The following is a 22789-nucleotide window of genomic DNA, read 5'->3' as shown; positions in this document are numbered from 1 at the left end:
CATTACAATTTTTTTCTTCTTTCCTTAATGAGTTATAAGAATTGTTAATACATTCTGGATGTACTTGTCTCAATAGTTTCTCCCAGTGTGAAAGCTGCCTTTTCATTTACTTAAAGTTTCTTTGGTTTTGATGAAGTCAAAATTTATCCATTTTTTTTTCTTTTGTGATTATTGCTTTTGTGTTCTCCCTAGAAACTTTTGCCTACACCAAGATCTTCTCCTATTTTTTCTTTTCAGCTTTCTCATTTAAGTCTACAATTCATTTCAAATACATCTTTATGGTATGAGGTAGGGGTGAAAGTTCAGTTTCCTCTGTGCGGATGTGCAGTTGATCAGCACTATTTGTTGAAAATATTTCCCCTTTTTCCCACTGAAATATTGCTCTTTGGTTGAAAACCAATTGATAATACATGTATGGCTCAACTTCTGGACTCTCTATTTTGTTCCACTGATCTATTTGTCTAGCTTTTCATCAATAACTATTTTAATTATCATGGTTTTATAAGAAGTCCTGAAATCAGGTAGCGTAAATTCTTGTCCTTTTTCAAAATCATTGTTGCTGTTCCAGATCCTGTGCATTTCTTTGTAATTTTAGGATCAGTACATCAATTTCTACAAAAAATTATGCTGGGATGGTGACAAGGGTTGTATTAAACATTTATATCAATTTGGAGAGAAATGACATTTTAATAATATGGAGTTTGTTCATAATATGATATATCTCTTCATTTATTTAGGCCTTTTAATTTTTCTCACTACTGGTTTTTTTTTTAATCTTGCATGTCTTCGTTAAATTTCTTGGTGTTTTTTTAATGCTTTAATAAATGAAATTAAAAAATTTCCATTTCCAAGTGTTTGTTACTAATATACAGAAATACAGTTAAATAAATTATTGACCTTGTACCCTGTAGCCATATTAAATTGACTATTATTTCTAATAGTTTTTCTGTAGATTCCTTAGGATATTTCTCATTTGACTATCATGTTGTCATCTGTGAATAAAGACAGCTGTATTTTCAATATGAATGCCTTTTATTTATTTATTCTGCCTTATTACATTAGGCAGGGCTTCTGGTACAATGTTGAATAAAAGTAATAAGGGTGGATGGACATCTTTGCCTTGTTCTTTTTTTTCACTGTCATCACCATTTATTTATCTAATTCATAATTAAGTACCTAAAACTATAGTAGTGCTAGAAATGCAAAGATGTCTTTGCCCTTAAGGGGTTTACAGTCTTGTAAGGGAAATACAACATTTGCCTTGTTCTTAATTTCAAGTGAAAAGTATTCAAAATATCGCTACTTAGAATGATGTCAGAGGTAAGGTTTGTTATCAGGCTGAGAAAGCTCCCTTCTATTCCTAGGGTTGTGAGAGTTTTTATAAAGAATGATTGTGGTATCTTCTGAAAGTTTAAACATTTTAACCTATAAAATGGGGCTACATTATGAATAACCTTTATTGTGAATAATGGCATAAATAATCATTAACGTGGTATTATTCATGGTAAAGAGAGACAATGATGGGAGTACAATAAAGAACAATAAATTAGGAGAGAGAAATCAAGAACAAAAAAACATATTTTCTTCCGATTTTGCACCATGAGCTATGGGCAAATCAGTAACTAATAACAGCTTCCAGTCTCCTTTTAGGTTAAATAAATATAGCCTATCTACTTCATCACAGATCGGATATATGTGAGAACATTAATATAACCAAGGGCTCTGAAAAATATGTTCTCACTGATATTTTTCTTGATACATTGTTTTTGCTTGATCTCTGCTCTAATGTCACGCTTATAACATTACTCCCTCTTTTACTGGATACACCTCTAAGATGGTACTTCTTAATTAATCAGGGCTATGAAACATTTTAGGTGTCTGCACTTTTGAAGATGCCAAGATTGTTTACCTTCCATCAGATTCTTAATGGAGTTTATTATTAAAAAAAATTAAATACTACTCTAAAAAAAAATCTTCCTTCTAACGTGTTTCTGCCAATGTACATAATAAGCAAGCTGTTAAGAAAGACATGTTAATCAGGTTTAGAGACAGTTTACATGTGTCAGACACAGAGTCCCTTTCATATTCTTCCCAAGTCAGTTACAAGTTTAGAAATTAACGTGCTAAAACTGATTTCCTTGTGTAGAAGCATTACATTAGCCACGCTAATTTCTAAACAGGAATATTTCTGTATAAAATGTAAAATGTTAATTTTTCATATGCACATTTAATGAAGGAACCAAATTCCTTATTAGAGGACCCAGCATGGCTAAAGGCAAAATACTGCACCCAAAGGGAGATGAGAGGAAATGTCAAGGATTAGCCTAATGCCCTGTTCTAATTTATATGGGAAAAGAACACTCTAAGGATTCCTGATGTACTCCTAAAAAGTTTAAATACAGTTAAGACCACTAAGAACTCATGACTTAAAAATGTGATTTTGGGGACAACTGACTAATAACCTGAGATTTCAGAAAGTTTCCAAAATTATACCTTAATAGGCTTTTAATACCCCCCTAAAAATCTGGATGAATGAGATGATTCAAGATTGTAACTCATGATTTTAAAATGTGTGTATATTTCTGCAAAGCAAAACCATATCCTATAGTACCACAATAAAAGCACCTAACCTCCAATTCTTTTTCATCAAAGTACTGCAGCCACTGAAGGGGAACAACTTCATTAAAACCATCAAGGAAAGCTTTGGTCTGTTCTTGTACTCCTCGAGAAAAACGCCATTCTGTCATCAAACTGAAAATAAAGAAAGTATTTAAAATATAGGTTATTTGCATGTGAAGTAAAAAGTTTAGAAACATCAACTTCCAATTCCTTTTTTTAAAAAATATGGCATAAACATACACAAAGTATGTCTGTATGTATGCATGTAACTTTAGAGTTAATGCATGCTTTTACACAAGGAAATCAGTTTTAGCACATTAGTAGCTACAAAAAAAAAAGGGATGTTTTCCAAAATAAATAGGGAGATCTTTATTTACTGGAAACACTGCCAAATCCTGGCACTATTAATTGCCTGTTCTTATCTAGACAATTAACTCCAAATATTGTACACTGACACAATTAACTCCAAATACTGTACATAAAAGGAAGGGGGAATGCCTACCGTCAGGCTCTCCCTCTACCAAAGCAGTTTGCTAAGGGAGAATTGAGGACTCTGACTCAAAGACTTCACATCAGGGAAACAAGGTACTGTCTCAATAACATGCAACAACAGTTTTTAAGGGCTATGCGCTTGTACAGATTTATGATCCCTCTATTTGAGAAGACTTACAGCAGGAGATAAGGTTCTTTACTGGCTGGTTAGTTGGAGAACACGAAGAGCTCCTAACCACAATAAAAGAAATAACTTAAGCTGCAACAAAACTTTCTGAGGAGACAGAGGAAGCAAGTATTGAGTAGAGAAGTATGATAAATGAAAAATGCCAACGACACAAAATCTCTATGAGGAGTTTCCAAAAGGAGGTCAGGAGGAACAGAACACACTACTTCATGAGAAGTCACACATACTAGCAAGTGACAGGAAAGCCAAGCCCAATGCCCTCTTTTCACTGTTTATGTTACATGAACTTCCTATAACATCTGACACTAGCAACCCCTTTTCTCAGCCCACTCTTCCTGGGTCCAGCAATACCATTTCCTATTGATTCGGCTTTGCCTGCCTTGTGTTTCCTTCAATGGTTTCACTATTCCATCAATGTCTGTGTCACTTAGATCTCTGTCTTATTTTCACCTCTAGCTATTTATTCTCAAAGATGTATTATCAACTACCAAAGTTTCAACTATCATATAAAAGCTAGCAATTCTTAAATTCCCAAATCCTGCTTCTCTCCTAAGATTAAGATATTCGTAGGTCACCTACTCTGGATATCCTAACACTTCCAACAGTCTACTTCAATCATCATATATTTCATCTATTATTCTTTTTCCTGCTACATGAAATTAACTAAATCGGTCTATTCTATCTGTGCAATATCCTCAAAAATATTTTCCTTCTTTTTATCTCTACTGCCTCTACCCTGAGTCAGGTCTATAATATCTCACTACTGGGTAAGTGAAAACAAAACAAAAGCAAAGAAAAACAACTCTCAGCTGGTCTCCCAGTCTCCAATCACCAACCTTCCCATCTGTCACCCTCAATTCATCCTCCACACACATGGCCAGAACTATCTCTACCAAAACAATTCTGATCCTGTTACGGTTTCAACTTGTTTGTGATGACTCCTTATAATTTAGAGCAAAAATCCAGGTTTTTAAGAATAATACATTTCCTGTCTTTCTCTCTCTCTCTCTCTCTCTCTCTCTGTGTGTATCTCCACAGATAATGGCACAATCTGGTTACCATTCTAGCCTGCTATCTAACTACTATTTTTCACCATCTTACAGCCTTCTCACAGCACAGTATGTGTAAATACCCTTTGACCTAGCACTTCACTTTTTTTTTTTAATTATGGGTTTTCCAGCTAAAGCCAGAAAACCTGCTAGACAAATTCTAAAAGAGCTGCAACACTATTTCGCTTTTTTTGAAATCTATCCTACAGAGGCAAAAGTAGCAGGATTCAAGGATTCACACTTTGCTGCCTTATTTGTAGTAGTCCAAACTAGACACAACCCGAATGACCCCTAGTAGCAGAAATGGCTGAATAATATACACTAGATATACCATAATTTACTTAGCTATTAGGAAATGAGTTAGTTCTATCTCTATTGATAGATCAAGATGAGTAAAATGCATATATGTGATATAATCCTGTTACTGAAAGATTTAAAAAAAATGACCCCCAATAATTTTATATATATATATATTTTTTTTTTCTGAAGAAAGAGACAAAGTAACACTGAGAATCCTAGTATATAAGAGGGTGAAAATGGTAGTACCATTAATAGAAATTGGTCAAGAAGCCATAGTTAAAAAAAATATGAGAAATTTTATTTGGGGCACATTACATGTGGGTCTTCTAGTAAGCAGTTCAAGGGTTGGCAAACTAACGGCCATGGACCAAATCTGTTTCTGTATAGCACGTGAAACTAAGAATAAGCTCTACATTTTCAAAAATGGTTGCAGAGAAAGAATACTATTTCGTGATGTGAAAATTACATGAAAATCAAATTTCAGTGTCCATAAATAAGTTTCAATGGGACAGAACCAAGTTTATCTGTTTACAAATTGCCTATGGCTACATCTGCTGACTATAACAGCAGAACTGAATAGTTGCAACAGAGACTGTATATGGCCCACAAGCCTAAAATATTTATTATGAGGCCCTTAACTGAAACAGTTTGGATTTACCTGGCTGGCAAATGGAAATTATATTCTAAAGTTCAGACATTAGTTTAATTGAAATTTGAAGTCATGAGAGCAGAATATTTAGAGAAGAAAGTTGAACACAAAACCTTGGGAAAATACCTTTAGGAAATGGAGATTAAGGGAACAATCGTGAAGACAAACAGGGAGGTGTGGGATTCAGGGAAGTCAAGAGAACACAGAGTTTTAAAACTGAGGTTGTGTTGAGTACTATTAACAGAGTAAGCTGTATATATATAGTGTAGAGGCTTAGCCTACCTATAGGTATACCTAAGAGTTACTTCCAGAGGACCTCTTCTGTTGCTTTTTATGCCCAACTCTGCAAGTGAAATCACTGCCTTCCCCATTATATGGGACATGACATCCAGGGGTGAAAATCTCCCTGGCAGTGTGGGAGATGACTTCCAGGGATGAGCCTGGCCCTGGCACCGTGGGATCAACAATGTCATCCTGACCGAAAGAAATGTAACAAATAAGGTATCAGTGGCTGAGAGAGTAGAGAAGCTATTCTGAAGGTCACTCTTAAACAAGCTTCAGTTATACATTGTTACCTATCATAACTTGCCAAACCTCAACCAAAACCATTTCAGCTAATCCTAAAGAACTTCCAGGGCAACTCTATGCACTAGGGTAACTTTCCAGAAACCTACAACCTCCAGATGGGTCCCTGGACAAGATAAGTCCTGAAACCTAGAGGGGCCTATCTCTCCAGGACATCAGCTAGACCCATTTCCCTATTCCCTATTATAGACAGCCCCTTCCAACATGAAAAAGTTAGAATGGGCATAGCCCAAATACCCCTAAAGAGTGGGAGAAAGATCAAAGGTGATGGTGGAGTTATACAAAGAAGGTAAGGTTTAACAAATGAGTATGATGGCTGAATTACTATATTGATATTTCCTTTAGTCTCCAGCATTTTAGAGTACTTAGAAGTAAAAACCTAAAATGGTGGAATTGTAACCCATACCAGACTCTGAAATCTGTTCTACAATTAACTGTTGCGATGTGCTTTGAAATTTACTGCTTTTTTGTATATATGTTATTTTTCACACACACACACAAAAAATTTGATTGTGATGATAAATGCACAGCTATATGATGATATTGTGAAACACTGATTATACACTTTGGGTGATTACATGCTATGTGAATATATAATGTATATCAATTAAAAAAAAGAGATAAAGAGTAGAAGGTATCATGGAACAGCATATGAGCAATGGACTGGTCATCAATGTTTGGATTCCAGACTTGGATTTGCCACTCCCTAACAGGGCCTCAGTCTACTCTTCCAGGAATGAAGGAGCTGGTCTAGTCTTTCCAAAAGATCCTGTTAGCTGCAATGTTTTATGATTTTCAATCTTAAAATTAAAAATTTAATGGTGCCTCTAAGAGAGCAATTATAGTAAAGCAGTGAAGGCAGAAGGCAGACTACAGACAGTAACAAGCGAGTGGCAGTGGCAAAGTACAGGTCACTGTAAAGAACACTGGTACTGTTGGGAAGGAGATCTTAAATTTATGTCAGAAACAAGGGAAGGATCTTTTACTACATCTGAGTACTATTTAAGCATGTTTATGAATGGAGAGAAAGACTGAATAGAGAGTGAATAACTGAAAAGGATAAAAGAAAGAGGGAATACAGCATTGTCCCAGAGGAGGGAGGAAGGGATGAAATTAGAGATATAAAGGAATTAGTTCTAATGCGGTAGTTCTAGAAATTAAGGTCATTAAAGCATATCACCTTACCCAATATATTCATCTTTGTTCTCTTCAGTCACCAGGATATTGGAACCTCCTGATTTCAGATCATGTGAAGTAACTTTTCCCAAAATCTCCATGTCAACAGAAAAGTACATTTCTAAACCACACTCTTCAATGTTATTGTCTCTGGATGAAACAAAATATAGCCGTTAATTAACAAAATGTATAAATGGTTTCAAGAAAATGCTTATTGAAAAAAAAAATAAATCTTCAAACCTTATCCAGATAAGGGAGTTATAAAATTCAGTATCAATGGATTCCAAATCCTTAATAGTGAGTTTTTTACTTAGCATACGCTTGTAGAATGGTAAAGAGAAACCAGTATCAATAAACTTCCCATGAAAAAGTGCCTGCCAAAAATAAAAAAAATTTTACTTGAAAATTTACAAAACAGTAATTTTCTTATTCAGAGCACAACAATAATAGAGACGCCATGAACCTTTACAGACAAAAAAGTACTTAATAAACGAACATACTAAATTATGAAACCTAAAATAAACAAAATGCTAAGTATGAAAAACAAAATCTAGTTCATTGAGTTCAAACACTTTCTATATTGTATCCTATCAATAATCATAAGAGAAGTATCTTCTGTGTAAATCATCAAACCTTGTATCCCCACCCTCAAGACCTTCTAGCAAAATTCCAAGCTGGGTAAAATCCAACTCTCAATCTGTTACATGCTCACAACTGGACATGCTAGAAATGCGCACAAAACCATGCTGAATGGCTCATGCCTAAATTCCTCAAGCAGGAGCTTAGTCTATTTCTCAACTGCATTCACTCTCCCATTCTCCTAGATGACTATTTCATTCCTTCTCTTCTTTATTCAATACCTCCTCTTCACTCCTCACTCTGTACGGATCTCACTTTCTATTTCACTGAGCAAACAGGAGCAATTAGAAGGGAACTTTTATGCATTCTACAATAACTGCTAACTCGTAGCATCTGTATCATACACTCTTAGCTGAAAGCTTTTTGTTATTTCTTTGTACATTAAATACCTCTAGTCAAGGTTATTTTCCTCATATTCCTTACCTCACTGGTCTCATCAATTTCTCTCTCCTCTTACTTGATCACTGCTATGAGTATACAGCTGCTTTATTCTCCTACCATTCTGTAAACAGTATCTGCTCCTAGTTACTACCTACTTTCTCTATGATCCTTTACAGCAAATTTCTTGAAAAGATTTGTCTATATCTGCTGTCTCCACTTCTCCTTTCTTCTCTCCAGAGTTTATTCCCATCCATCTTTCCTCACTATCACTCATAAATACCTTCCACCTGGCCAATTTGAATGGCCAATTCTCAGACCTCATCTGAGCCCATCAGCAACATCAGACAAGCTGGAGCACCTTTTCCATTTTAGAAACACATTTTCTTCTTTTCTTGGTTTCTGGGAACCACTCTCATTCGATTTCCCACCCTTCTCCTCAGCTCTTTTGCTGGTTTTTGCTCATCTCCCTGACTCAAGTCCTTGAATGTGTTCTCTGTCCATACTTCTTTAAACAATTACATAGCTTTTAATACTCTCTATATACTGAGAACTCTCAAATGCCTCTGTCTTGCCTAGATATCCTCCACAGCCAGAACTGTATATCCAACTTTTTATTCTACTTTGATGTCTCCAAGCATCTGGAACCTAGCATATTCATATCCAAATTCTTGTTCCTCCCCACCCCTAAAACTTGTTCTTTCCACAACTCTGCCCCTTTCAGGAAACAGTAACAGCAACAGACGCACAGGCAATAAATGGATGTCATACTTGACTCTTTCTCACACCTTGCAGCCGCATTTTCTATCAGAAAACCCTGTTAGCTCTAACTTCCAAACATAAACAGAATCTAAATTATTTCCCCTGCTACTTAAGCCCAAATCACTATCGCCTCTCACCTGTATTGTTGCCTATGGTCTCCGTTTCCACCCTTCCAAAAAGTCAGATCATGTTTACTTAGATCATATCACTCCCCTGCTCAAAACACTTAAGTGAATTTCCTATAGGTTCCACATAGCACCTCTCAACCTCATCTTCTACCACATTCTCTCTCATATTCTGTCCCAACCATACCTGCCTTTGCTATTTCTCAATCAAAAATGCACTTCCACTTCAGGGCCTTTGTCTTGCCATTCCCTATGCCATTCCAAGATATCTGTAAGATTTAGCCCCTTGCTTTCTTCATGTTTCTGTTCATGTGTAACCCATTAGAGAGGCCTCCTCTAACCATTCTACACAAAAGAGCAGCACTCCTATTTCCCTCTGCATGTGTTTATTATTGGTCTCCCTCCACAGAATTTAAGATCCCCGAGAGCAGGAGCTATGTCTATTTTACATGTCTTCAACTCCAGTGCCTAGAACAGTGGTTGGCATCATGGCAGGAGCTCAATAAATACTTGCCTAATGAATTAATAAATAAGTGCAAACAATAAAAACACTTCCCAAAGGACAACAGTCACACAGCGCTTCAGCAAATTTTTAAAAATTCCAAAAACATCAATTGCGTGTAATCAATACATGACTCAGATTCTCTTTTTATAGAAATGCAGTCACACTATAATTACGTTTTAGTTTTTAAAATGAAGAGACTTTTAAAGACTAAGTAGCTGGTTTTAAGTAATCCTCACATTCATAACCTTGATTTCATGCAGATACTCAAAAAATATATTTTGATAGTCTCTAGGCAAATTTCCTTGGTAATAAAAGTTGTGAATAGCCAAAAATAAAGATAATGCTTATCACTTTAAAAAGTCCAATGTAAAATACTTTGGAAACTTGCAAAGTTTAAATAAAGCAAATTAATTAAGAAACTTAAAGTGAAGAACTCACCATAGCAATAAAGCGACCAATAAAGCAAAAGTATGAAAGATGATCTGGATTAATGGTTGATGCCGGGTTTATCTGTAGGCAGTAGTTGTTCTTTCCAGCGTACTCAAATAAGCAATACATTGGGTTCAAAACTTCATGTGAAAGTAAGAAAAACCATTCTCTACAAGAAAATAAATTAAGGTGTTTTTTTTTAAACTGCATATACATGAATTTTAAAACAGACTTTACATACACTCATACAGATACCATACCTCTGCTCAATAGCACTTAACAAGTCTGTTGCCCAATCCCTTAGCTCTTTATTTAGGTACCTCTATAAATTGGCCCTTTTCAGTTACCTACTAGTTCCTGTGAGATAACCAAACTACGAACTCAGTGTTCTTCACACACAGTATGCTTATTTCTACTGTCATGCTTTTGTATGAGTATGTCTCAACTTCCACCTAGCTCATGCAGATCCTCCTTTTCAAGTCCAGCTCAACTCTACTTTAACAATTCTCTCAATTCCTATATAGCTTATACACGTATCTGTCATTGAACAGTTTGTGTTAACATCCCAATATTCATTTTTATGCACATAACCTGCCCCATCCACCAGACTTTAAGCTCCTCAAAGGCAAAAAACATGCCTTTATATATTTTTTGCATTCTTAGTTCTTAGAGGCATTTTAGAATTCATACACCAATAAGTTTTAACAAATACTTGTTGGTGATACTGGGGTACAAAGCACCACTGAGTTTTAATTTTATCATCATTGCATTAAAAATTAAAATTAATAAGATGAAATCTTTAAATGTGGTAAATATTTCCTAACTTTTCACATCTTTTGCTCTCATTTTTAAAAAGTCCAATATATAAAATCCAACTTAAGGATTAATAAACTATATTAGAAAATAACTAATTTTCAAAAAAAAATCTTTTCAATAGCAATTTCTTCTTAAGTAGGGTTCTAAACTCAAATGCCCATAGCAGTTAATAAATGAGGAAAAGGGACTTCCTTCTCCAGACGGGGTTCATATTCTGTACTTAGTCACAACTACCCTGTGCCAGTTTGAATCTATTGTATACCCTAGAAAAGTCAAGTTCTTTAATCCTCATTCCATATTGCTGGGTTGGAGCTTTTTGATTGTTTCCATGGAGATAGGACCCATCCAACTGTGGATGGTAACTTTTCATCAGATGTTTCCATGGAGATGTAACTCTATCCATTCAAGGTAGCATTGCTTACTGAAGCCCTTTAAGAGGCAACCATTTTGGAAAAAGCTTTAGAGCCATGAGGGCAGTGCCCTGGGGAAGACATTGAAGAGAAAGCTAGCAGATCTCACCATGTGACTTTCCAGCTGAGAGAGAAACCATGAATGTCATCCGCCTTCTTGAAAAAAGGTATCATTCCTTGGATGCCTTAGATTGGACGTTTTTATAAACTTGCTTTCATTTGGACATTTTCAAAGCCTTAGAACTGTAAACTAGCTACTTAATAAATTCCCCTTTTTAAAAGCCGTTCCATATCTGGTATATTGCATTCCCACAGCTTACTAACTACAACATACCCCCATTCTTCACTGCAGCCCAGATAAAAGTTATTACTGGTTTTAAGAAGTATTTCTAGGCATATTTTCATAGTCCTTAGACCACTGGGCAGCACTGCACACTGTAGTAAAATATAGTGCATGCTCCTCCAAAAGGGAAGAAGCTACTCTGCTTCAACCAACGGATGCCAAGTGAGAAGGTAGAAACATGGATCTTGTGCTGTTAAAGAGGAGCCAGAAATCTTGACTAAGCATAATTTCTTGGTTTTTGACTGTTGTCAAATAATTAAAACCCAATCCAGGAAGCTGCCTGAAGAACAGAGAAGAGACAGAGAGACAACCAGTTCCTAAACAATATTGACAGAGAAATGATAAGCATCAATGAATAAAACTAAATCCAGTCCCAATCACTAGACCTGACAGTAGTTGAATCAAGTCACCTTTCCTCTGTAAAGAGGCTAAGGCTAGACATGTCCCCAGGGAAGAAGGCTGAGCAGAGCTAGTGATAATGAGTTTATACAAACAAAACTAGAAATTTAATTTCCAGTTGCCTCAGATTACTTTTAGCAAATAGCAGCCTGGAGAAAATGGAATCTATTCTAAAAGAAGAATTGCTATCACATGGGTCTAACCAATACCCAGATACTAGCAGAAAAGAAGGAAAAATTCTTAACTAGGAAGAGGCAAAAGAATTAAATTTAGAGAAATCCTTCTTTATATTCTTATAAAAACTAAAGAGATATAAGAGGTTGAAAAAATTATGAGAAAATACATGAGGCTAGCTGAGTCTAGAAAAGTAAATGAAAACAATAAAACCATTAAAGAAGCAAAATCACATTTGAAGCAGTAAAATATAGGGCAGTATTGCAAATAGTCACATGAGAATAGGGTTGAGAAAAATCAAAACAAAATGGAAAAGCACAAAGATAAAACTATTCAGATTAATGATGACAGACATGTAACACTTGACAAAGGAGATTTCACATACCCATGACTGATGTTCCCGAAGAAAGATGGAACAAATGGAACAGAAAAAACATTCAATACATAATAGAAGTTCCTTGAAATTAAGGAAAATCTTAATACGCTTCTAAAAAAAAAAAAGATTTAAAACCAACAACAATGAAAGTAATGAACATCAAGGAAAAGAAGTGAATGAGCAACCAGAGGAAAAAAACAAGTTTCATATAAGGGGCTGGACTCTCACTTCCTAGTACCAGAAGACAACGAAGCAACATCTAGAGAGTTCTGGAGAGACTACCGTTGCATGAAAAATTTATACCTAGTGGAGTCATTTGTGTAAAAAGCAACAGAAAACACATTCTCAAAATATGCAAAAGCTCCAGGAATACATCATCGTTGTGAACCCTTGAATAGACCATCTGATGATGAATCTAACCAACCAGCATGTGAATCAAAATAAAAATTTAGGAATAAGAAAACCATGGCATTAAGGAATTGGATATATACATTAAAGTCATCACAATAAAGAACTAAACCCAAACAGCTAAAGCAAATATGGGTTCTGACAAGAATGTAAATATTATAAGGTCAGGCATTATAAAACTAAACATATTTTACTTCTAAGGTGCACCCTTCTTTTAATGAATTAACATTTCTGAAATTGAGAAAAAGCACAGTAGATGTGATATGAATATTTATTATGGTAAATAGTGTTTCTTTTCTGGAAAAGCTTCTTAGTCAATAATGTTTTGGATGAGGAAATATGATAATATAAGTAAAACTGACAGCTCCACATATATTTGTCCCTACCAACTGTGCTCAGTCCCACATCTCTTTTTGCCAATTGTTTTTAAAATTATGATTATTTAATTTTGTAAATGATCAAATTAGGTTTGGGTGAGGCAATTAAGGAGTAAAATTAAAATTTAAAGGATTTTCCACTCATAATGCTTCACACACGTTTATTAACAATATATTTAGTGAATGGAAAAAATTTTACTCTCCAAAGAAAAAGACTCGGACTGGATTAAAAACAAACAGAAAACCAACTTATAATTTATAACAGCAAAAAATAACAAATAACCTTATATATGATGATGCACTAATTATGGTATCTATCTACACAGAATGGAATACTATGTAATCATTTAAAAAAATATATTAACCCTATATATACTGACATGGAAAGATGTCCAAGAGTTACAATATGACAAATACTACTTTATCTTGCATGTTATAATATTAATTCTGCATTTTTAAAAAACACAGCAAATCTGTACTGGATCACATATATTCACAACTTCACATATATATAAATGTACATAAAAATGTATGGAAGGATAACCAAGACAAGTAATAATTTTTCTTTTTAAAAATAGTTCTGGATTGCTATTGGAAATATATAATCTTGTATAATCATATAGCTTTTCAAGGATACATCCATAAAATACAGTGAGACACTTATTTCAAAGCAGATTTGTGGGTTATTTTTCCTTTACCTTGCTAGACCACCATAATCAAGTCCTTCTTCTCCTCTAAATATTACATATAATCGCCTCCTCAAGTCATATGGTTTTAATGCCATAATCTAATTAAAAACAAAAACATGAAAAGTTTCTTCCAAAACAATTCAGTTAAAACTTCATCTGTATTTTCAAAATTACATATTTCCTTATCTCACACAACAATGCCTTTCTCATCAAGGGATCAAATGATTCGTTCCACACACTAAATAAAGACTTACTTATTAAGTGTTCTCTGATTCACTTTCTCTTTCCCTTCTTCAAGCATCAAAAGTAGCTCTACTTTGAGTTGGTGGCAAGAGAAGAAGAATTTGGCACAGAGAGCTTTTTCAAGGCTAAAATAATTCCTCTCACACCTCTCCTTACAAATAGTAGCAAAATCTTTTTAAAAACGTCATGTAAATTCTTCTGACTAGTGACATTATGAAAGGAAAAGAAAAGGCCTTGTTCTCTGTCTGGCTAATACCATGCATTCCCACTTCCCAACAGAAAATGAATGAATTTATACACATATTGTATCTTAAAATAATAGCTATACCAAATATTAGTAATCCTTAATAGCTTACAGCAAGGTTACTAGTAAGTAGGCTTTAGTTTTGGATAAAAATGAATTAACTCCACCACACATGCATCAGAACCAAAGCCAAGACCAGTATGTCTGGGTGAGGACACAGCTCCCCAGCAGACCTCCACCTTGATGGGCTCAGTCCTGTAAGTCCAAATAGACCTTGACTCTCCTCAAACTACAGTAAAAAGCAAAACAAAGTCTACCATGAATTTAGATGTATACTTAACTAAAATAAAGCTCAAACAGAGCTTGGAAAAGTTGACCCATTTTGACACATTTATTATGCTAAGAAAGCATCAACTCAAACAAACAATTTTTATAACAGTTACATTAAGTACATTGGCCAAAGCCCAATGGCTAGTAAAACTGATCTAGGATCTGAATGTCTCTCTGATTTCAGGGTGCTATTTCATTTGAGCCTTTACAAAGTATAAATAAAAGTCCTTGTTACTTGTATACACAGGTAATACTTTGGAGAAGTATTTGTGTGAAGGACATGAAAAATTCTCTACTTTATTAGGAAAACAGAGCTGACAATAATCAGATTTTTTATCTTCAGATATTCTACAGATGGTTCAGGAAAGGCAGATGTGCTGAATTAATTTATTCATTCACAAAATATTTATTGAATGCCTGCTCTGTGCCAGACACTATTCCAGACACTGGGAATAACAGTAAACAAAATAGTTCTGGCTCTCATTGAATTTTCATTTTAATAAAGGGAGATAAAAAAAAATACATATACATAAAATATAGGGTGGGGATAAATATTACAAAGAAGAATAAAGTACCAGAAATGGATAAGACGTGACAGTGAGGGAGGTGAACATGGACTGCTATTTTGAATAGTGTGTTCATACAAGTATCTTTGAAATCATGACATTTATGCAGAAATCTAAAAGAGGGAGGAATTAACATTAGGGTTATTAAATGAACATTAAATGAAATGCACTATTATCAATTTAATTTTAATTTGGTAGCTATTATCAAAACTTTTTTCGATTTTTAAAAAATTCTTAGCAAAGAAAAATAGATCAACTTGTTCCACGCTCTATTTAAGCTTTATTTTAGGTAAGTACTCATATAAATGATAGAATTATTTTGTCTCTCAGCCCAGCACCTTTACTTATAAAATAGAGATAATGACAGGAGTTATCTCAAAGGGATGTTTTGAGGATGAATTCAATGAAATGATAACTGTAAGACTATAAGATGCCAATACCAACCACAACTACACGACAATCACACAGTACACAGAAGGATTTATTATGATTATTATTATAGTTGGAACTCAGTACATGATAGCCATTATTATAGATGTTTTCTATATGACATATATTTCTAAAACTCTAACTCCCTTAAAATAGAATACAATGAGATAAGTAGTAGTTTTAGTATGGTAAAATATTCCTTACCTGTTGGAAGGAATCCTCAAACAATGTCTGCCTGGACACGTTGATCTTCACATGACTGGGCAGTGCATTAGACTAGAAACAAAAATAATAACATAATTCATGTAAGCTATAGTATGTACGCTGTGTTATGGTAAGACTAAATGATAATGAAAATAAGATTTATTTACCACTGTAGTACCTGGCACAAATAACGGAAGTGAGCAAGTTTCCACCTAAAGCTGCGTTCATAAGCAATTTGTGGGCCACCTTTTGTTCTAAAGGGAAAAAAAATCATATTATTAGGAGTGATTCCTCAAGATAGCAATGTAGGATATCCCTGGAAAAGTTTCCCCTCAGAAAACAAACAAAAAAGTGCAAATCCTACTTACTTGGAACTCTGGAGGATGTTAGAAACTAGAGAAAGATTCAAAGGGGGGTTAAAAAAAAAAGACCTACCAAAAAAGAAATGAAGAGATCTGTAAACTCTGACCTGCCAATTCAGACATCTGCCCGTCGCTCGGCCCCACAGGGCTAAGCCCCACAGCAGCAGCACCCTAACCAGGCACCTTCAGGCCGCACAGACCAGGGCAGAGCCCAAGCTGCTGGCAACTACAGTATACACACAAAAGCGCTCCCAGGAAACAAAAGAGATCTGTGAGGGAACTGCTGACCAGCACTACACACACCCAACTTGTTTTCTAATTGCCGGAACACCTAAATTATAAAATGGGCATCGTGAACACTGACTCCATCTGGCTCCCTGGGGTGGGGGATACTCCACCAGAGGACTGAAAATTGTAACGAAAGGGGGCAATGAGCGAGCACAGGAGAACAACTGAGCAAATCACAGCTGCTGTACAAAAACAAACAAAACAGTTCAGGACACCCAGAGAAGTGACAGACAAATGGAAATCTTCTTCTAGAGGGGAGAGAACTGCATAGAAAATGGCAATCTCGGCCTACCCGTCGGCCCACGGAGCACCTGGCTGGCCCACCTAGTTCCTCCACGAAAACCTGTGGTGTATCCAGGAATTAAACGGCTGGCGAAGGAGGGGAGAGGTGGGGAGTGGTGATCTGCTGACCTGCTACACCCACCTTTCACCTCGGTCACCTCCTCGCCACTCTGCCTAGCCGGAGTGACATTTCGTGTGCTCGCCAGGCTGGAGGCTCACTGCTGCGCAGTCTTTCTGTCGCAGGGGGGCGGGGGTGGCGGCCTCCCGGCATCTTCTCTGGTGACCAAGGACGACCGGGAAGAGGGGGCCCCATGAATACAAGGCCGACAACCTGATCTTCATTAAGATGAAAGGCTACCTGCACTGCCCAATCTGACAAATGAACTCCCAGCAGGAGCCGTGAAGCCTCTATCTTTTTTTTTGGCACCATGAAACCGCATAGACAGGTCCCAAATACCTTTTGCCATATGAGTACAAAAACAAGTTTGGAAAGTCCAACGGAATGGACTTAATTAAGGATTGTAGGAAATAGAAAACAGCCCAGGAATAAATTTACTGGATACCAGGTAATTCAGCAACAGAGCTCTGCAGAAACTGAAGGAGAAGGTGAAAATACTTCAGATGCAAACCGTAAGGAAGAAGGTGGTAGAATAGAAGATAGAAAAGGCAAAAGAAAGAATGAAAAAGGCTCAAAATGGAAAAAAATTATACACCTACAAGAAATCCTCTAAACAGTTGCGGAAATCTCCAAGAGATAAAGAGGACATGGATTGAAAAGAAGAAAAAACCAGCTCTGGGGATGGAGGTGCCAGTAATAATACAAGAAACACAGCTTTAAGATGCGCAGAAAACTATAGTAAAGGGTCCTAACACAATGAATCTGCATATTAAGAGAAACCACAAGAAGGTTAAATATTAGATGGTCTAATATTCTTGGACTTCAAATGAAACAAATACATGGTTATTTTTGTTATTGACAGAACTCCAGTTTGTATGTATATTATTTACATTTCCCTGTTGTGTTTCCATGAAAAAAACATTTTAGCCTTTTTAAAGATTACTGATTTAATTTCACTAATTTATTTGGTTGCATGAAGTTGCCCTTAACCATTAAGGATTATAAAGATTTTTACACAGTTTTATACATGTCTAGGATCCTTTTATCAAGGCAGATATGCTCATCATTCTCATGCCTTCATCCCACCATTGCCAAACACTCAGTTAAACATAAATTAGCATTTTAAAAATGATCATTCAACATAATGCTTAAGGATGAGATTTCACCTCTTTGATAGAACGCAGTAATTAATTCCTTGATACATAATGTTGGTGTATTGGAGATGAAATTAAAATTGCCCTTTCATTTTGGGGAAAAAAAGGGGGCAATCTCAAAAGTCATACTGCATATCCAGGGCAGAAGACCTCAAAAAATCTGAACAGTTAAAAATAGGCTCCTCTAAAGGTTCAGTATAAGCTGGACCAAATGTTGAAGAAGAGTCTTAACACACAGTCAATCTATAAGAAAACCCTAAGCAAAAGGGAGAAACTGACTTTGAGAGTCAACACATCAAAATAATTATCCAGACATCAGCAAAAAACTCAAGCCATATTAAGAAACATGGATATATGGCTCTGTCAAGGAAATGAATTAAATAAAACTTCAAAGGAGACACAGACTTTAGAACTAACCAAAGAAGTTTAAATAAATTTCCTAAATCAACTGAAGGAAAATATGGATAGAAATAAACTAAATATATATATGCTAAAGGTTATTAAGAAGGCCTTGTGTGAACAAAAATAGAGTGTTTAAAAATACAGAAATTATGGGGATGAAAACACAATAATGAAGATGAAAATACATGATGCATATGAGAGCAGATCTGGACAGAAGAAGGAAAAAATCAGTAAACTAGAAGACAGAATAATCAAAATCAAACAGTCAGAAAACCAGAAAAGAACAGAAAAATTTGAGCAAAGTCTAAAGAACCTATGTGACATTGTGAAGAGCACTAACGTGAGTCTTGGAAAGAAAAGAGATGGGAAAAGAGGCAGAAGGAATATTTGACAAAATAAAGGCCAAAATTTACCAACTCATACAATAAAACATAAATATACATGTCTAAGAAGTACAACATACTCAAAACAGAATAAACCCTAACAGACATATTTCAAGATAAAATGCCAAGGTAAAGGGAAACTTTTGAAAGCAGCAAGAGAAAAGCAATTCATCACTTACAAGGGATCTTCAATTAGGCTAAGTGCTGATTTTTCATCAGAAACCATGGGGGTGAGAAGGTAGTGGTACAATACAATTAAGGTACTGAGAGAGGAAAACCTGCCAACCAGAAATTCTCTATCTGGCAAAGAAGTCCTTTAAAAATGAGAAAGAGTTGAAGACTTTCAGAGAAAAACAAAAAACAGAGTCTGTCACCAAAAGAGCTATTCGAAGAATTGCTAAAGAGAGCTCTTCAGGTTGAAAAAAAAGACACAAGAAAGTGGTATGGAGAAGTGTGAAGAAGTGAAGATCTTTGGTAAAGCTAGCTAAATGGAAAAATGGAAAACCTAATATATTGTATCTATACAGGATATACAGATATATACACTATATAACTCTACTCTTAATTTCCTATAAGAGTTAGAATACAATTGGATAAAAATTAATATTTTCTTTTAAAACAAAAGCAAAATATAATAAGGTAATATGTGACAAAAATAACAAAGGGGGAAAAAGAGGGCTATGGTTGCAAAGAGCATATATGCTACTAAAGTTAAGTTGGTATCTTTTCAAACTAGGAGGCTACACGTAGGTTGCTCAATATAATCCCCAGGGTAGCTACAGAGAAAGTATTTTAAAAATATACAAAAATAGAAATGAGAAAGGGCTCAATCACGGAACTCATGATCAACTATACACAAAGTAGGCTGCAACAAAGGAAGAGAGACATGCAAAAAATACGACAAATAAAACACAAAGGACAAAATGACAAATGAGTGAAGCAAACAATGGTAAAACTGAAGGGAGAAATAGACACCTCTATGATAACAGCTGGAGATTTAAATACACCATTTTCATCAATGGATAGCACATCTAGACAGAAGATCAATAAAGAAGCAGGGAACTTGAACAATATGATAACTGTACTAGAGCTCAAAGACATACATATAATACCCCCCAAAATGCAGGATATGCATTCTTCTCACATATACATGCATTATACTCCAGGAAAATTACAAAAGAAGTCTATATAAATTTACGAAGACTGAAATTATACAAAGCATATTCTCTGGCCAAATGGAATGAAGCTGGAAACTAATAACAGATGGAGAACTGGAAAATCCACAAACATATGGAAAATAAACCACAGTTATAAGCACTCAATGGGTCAAATAAGAAATCACAGGGAAAGCAAGAAATATCTTCAGATGAATGAAAATGAGAACACAACATATGGGACATAATTAAGGCAGGGTTCTGAGGGAAATCTATAGCCCTAAATGCTTACACTAAGAAAGAAGAAAAAGCTCTACTAAAAAAGAAGAAAGCTCCAATCAGAGCCCTAACAGCACACCTGTGGAAATTAGGAAAAGAACAACAAACTAAACCCAAAGTGAGGAGAAAGAAATAACAAAAATTTAAACAGAAATAAATGAAATAGAGAACACAGAGCAATAGAATTAACAATAGGAAAAGCTGGTTCTTTGAAAAGATCAATAATATTGATAAACCTTCAGCCAGACTGACAAAGAAAACAGAGAGAACACAAATAATTAAAATCAGAAATGAAAGACGGAACATTACAACAAACCCCACAGAAATAAAAAGGATTACAAGAGAATACTAAGAACTACCGTATGCCAACAAACTAGGCAACCTAAATGAAATGTACAAGTTCCTAAAAACACATAAACTACATCCACTGACTCTAGAAGAAACAGATCTCAACAGACAAATTACATGTAAAAAGACTGAATCAGTTTTCAAAACTCTCCCAACAAAGAAAAGCCCAGGACCAGATGGTGTCACAGGTGAATTCTACCAAACATACCACAAACAATTAACATCAATCCTACTTCCAAAAAAGCTGAAGAGGAGGGAACACTCCCTAACTAATTCTATGAGGTCAACATCACCCTCATACTAAAGCCAGATAAAGATACTACAAGAGAAGAAAATTACAGACCAATGTCCCATATGAAAACAGATAAAATATTTTCAACAAAATACTACATTCAGCAGCACATTAAAAGCATTATATACCGTGATCAAGAGGGATTTATCCCAAGGATGCAAGGGTGGTTCAACATAAAATCAATTAATGTAATATACCACATTAACACAATGAAGGGGAGGGGGACACAGGATCATCTCAATCCATGCAGAAAAGGCATTTGGCAAAATCCATTACCCTTTCTTGATAGAAACACTTAGAAAACTAGAAATAGAAGGAAACTTCAACATGATAAAGGATATATATGAAAAAACCTACAGCTAACGTGATAATGGTGAAAAACTGAACGCTTTCCCTCTAACATCTGGAACAAGACAAGGATGACCACTGTCACCACTGTTATTCAACACAGTAGTGGAAGTTCTAGCCAGAACAATTATGTAAGAAAAATAAAAGCTATCCAAATTGAAAAGGAAGAATTACAATTTTCTCTATTTGCAGATGACAGGATCCTTACATACAAAGTCCCCCAAATTCTTACAACAGAGCTACTTATACTAATAAATGATTTCAGCAAAGTGGTGGCTATAAGTGTGATACCCAAAGATTAGTTGTCTTTCTAAACACTAATAATGACAATTTGAAGGGGAATTTCTTTTTAAATTGATTTAATTTACAATAACTAAAAGAATAAAATATCCAGGAATAAATTTAATTTAACCAAGAATGTAAAGGATGTAGAAAACTACAAAAAACTGCTAAAAGATATCAAAGAAGACCTAAATGGAAGGATATTCCATGCTTACAGATTGGATACTAAATATTGTCGAGATGTCAATTATACCTTAAGTGATTTACAGATTCAATCAACCCCAGTGAAAATTCCAATAGCCTTCTTTGCAGAAATGGAAAAGCCAATCATCAAATTTATATGAAAGGGTAAGGGGCCCCAAATAGCCAAAACCGTCATAAAAAAGAAGAATGAAGCCATAGGACTTACACCTTCCAATTTTAAAAGTGATGACACAGCGACAGTAGTCAAAACAGCATGATTTGGCACAAGGACTGATATACAGACCAATGGAATTGAGAGTTTAGCAAACAGATCCTCATATCTATGGCCAATATATTTTTGACTAGGGTGGCAAAGTGCACTCTATGGGGAAAGAAGAGTTTCTTTAACAAATGATGGTGGGAAAATTGGATATCCATATGCAAAAGAATGAAAAGCCCCTATCTCACACCATACACAAAAATTAACTGAAAATGAATCAAAAATCTAAATGTAAGAACTAGAATCACAAAACTCTCTGGCAAAATTAACTCGCTTTTGATGGAAGACAGATTTTAAAAGTCATGAACTTGGGTACTTAGCTGAGGAGATTTCCAAATTACATATGGGAAGTGCAGACTGGTTTCTCCTTGCAGCTTACAGTGAAATGTGTCGGGAGCTGAGAACTGAACTCTTATGTATAAACAAATCAGAAATTGATGGTCTGGAAAATTCTGGGCTTCCAGAAAGGGAGACCCCAGAGACTAGCGCCCCATGTAAGGATTTTACCAAACATGGAACAAGCCAGCTGTTTCAGAAAAAGCCAAGATTGGAGATGGAGTTATCCAGGAAGGATGTGTGGAAAGTCCTTTTGTCTGATGGGCATGATACAAGCGTACTGCATAGAAAACCAACAAGAGTGTTGTGAGAGCTGTATGAACAGAACTACTGCCAGTCTGGACTAAAAGGGACAGAAACGGGGCAAACTGGTGGAAAAATAACTTCAAAGGCAG

The 22789-nt window shown here is 35.4% G+C and overlaps 1 protein-coding gene, 1 non-coding gene and 1 pseudogene across 5 annotated transcripts in view; 1 reads left to right on the top strand and 2 right to left on the bottom strand.

Moving 5' to 3' along the window:
• Positions 1 to 22789, bottom strand: part of WWP1 (WW domain containing E3 ubiquitin protein ligase 1) — a 158236-nt gene that overhangs the window by 10950 nt on the left and 124497 nt on the right. For all 4 annotated transcript variants that reach the window (XM_077167131.1, XM_077167133.1, XM_077167132.1 and 1 more), the window contains 7 exons: positions 16082 to 16157; positions 15904 to 15975; positions 13897 to 13985; positions 9905 to 10064; positions 7298 to 7431; positions 7067 to 7207; positions 2631 to 2751 (listed from right to left, as the gene is read on the bottom strand). In XM_077167131.1, the coding sequence (XP_077023246.1) occupies positions 2631 to 2751; positions 7067 to 7207; positions 7298 to 7431; positions 9905 to 10064; positions 13897 to 13985; positions 15904 to 15975; positions 16082 to 16157 (793 nt within the window). The remainder of the gene's footprint in view (positions 1 to 2630; positions 2752 to 7066; positions 7208 to 7297; positions 7432 to 9904; positions 10065 to 13896; positions 13986 to 15903; positions 15976 to 16081; positions 16158 to 22789) is intronic.
• LOC143689257 (U7 small nuclear RNA) lies at positions 4466 to 4527 on the bottom strand. The gene has a single exon (XR_013178706.1). It is a non-coding gene; the product is annotated as a U7 small nuclear RNA (small nuclear RNA).
• On the top strand, positions 16696 to 17705 carry LOC143685723 (hepatoma-derived growth factor-related protein 3 pseudogene; annotated as a pseudogene).

This window comes from Tamandua tetradactyla, chromosome 6 (genome assembly GCF_023851605.1).
Source record: "Tamandua tetradactyla isolate mTamTet1 chromosome 6, mTamTet1.pri, whole genome shotgun sequence".
NCBI lineage: Eukaryota > Metazoa > Chordata > Mammalia > Pilosa > Myrmecophagidae > Tamandua > Tamandua tetradactyla.
The sequence above is the reverse complement of the archived record's forward strand: the minus strand, read 5'-3'. Positions and strand labels throughout refer to the sequence as shown.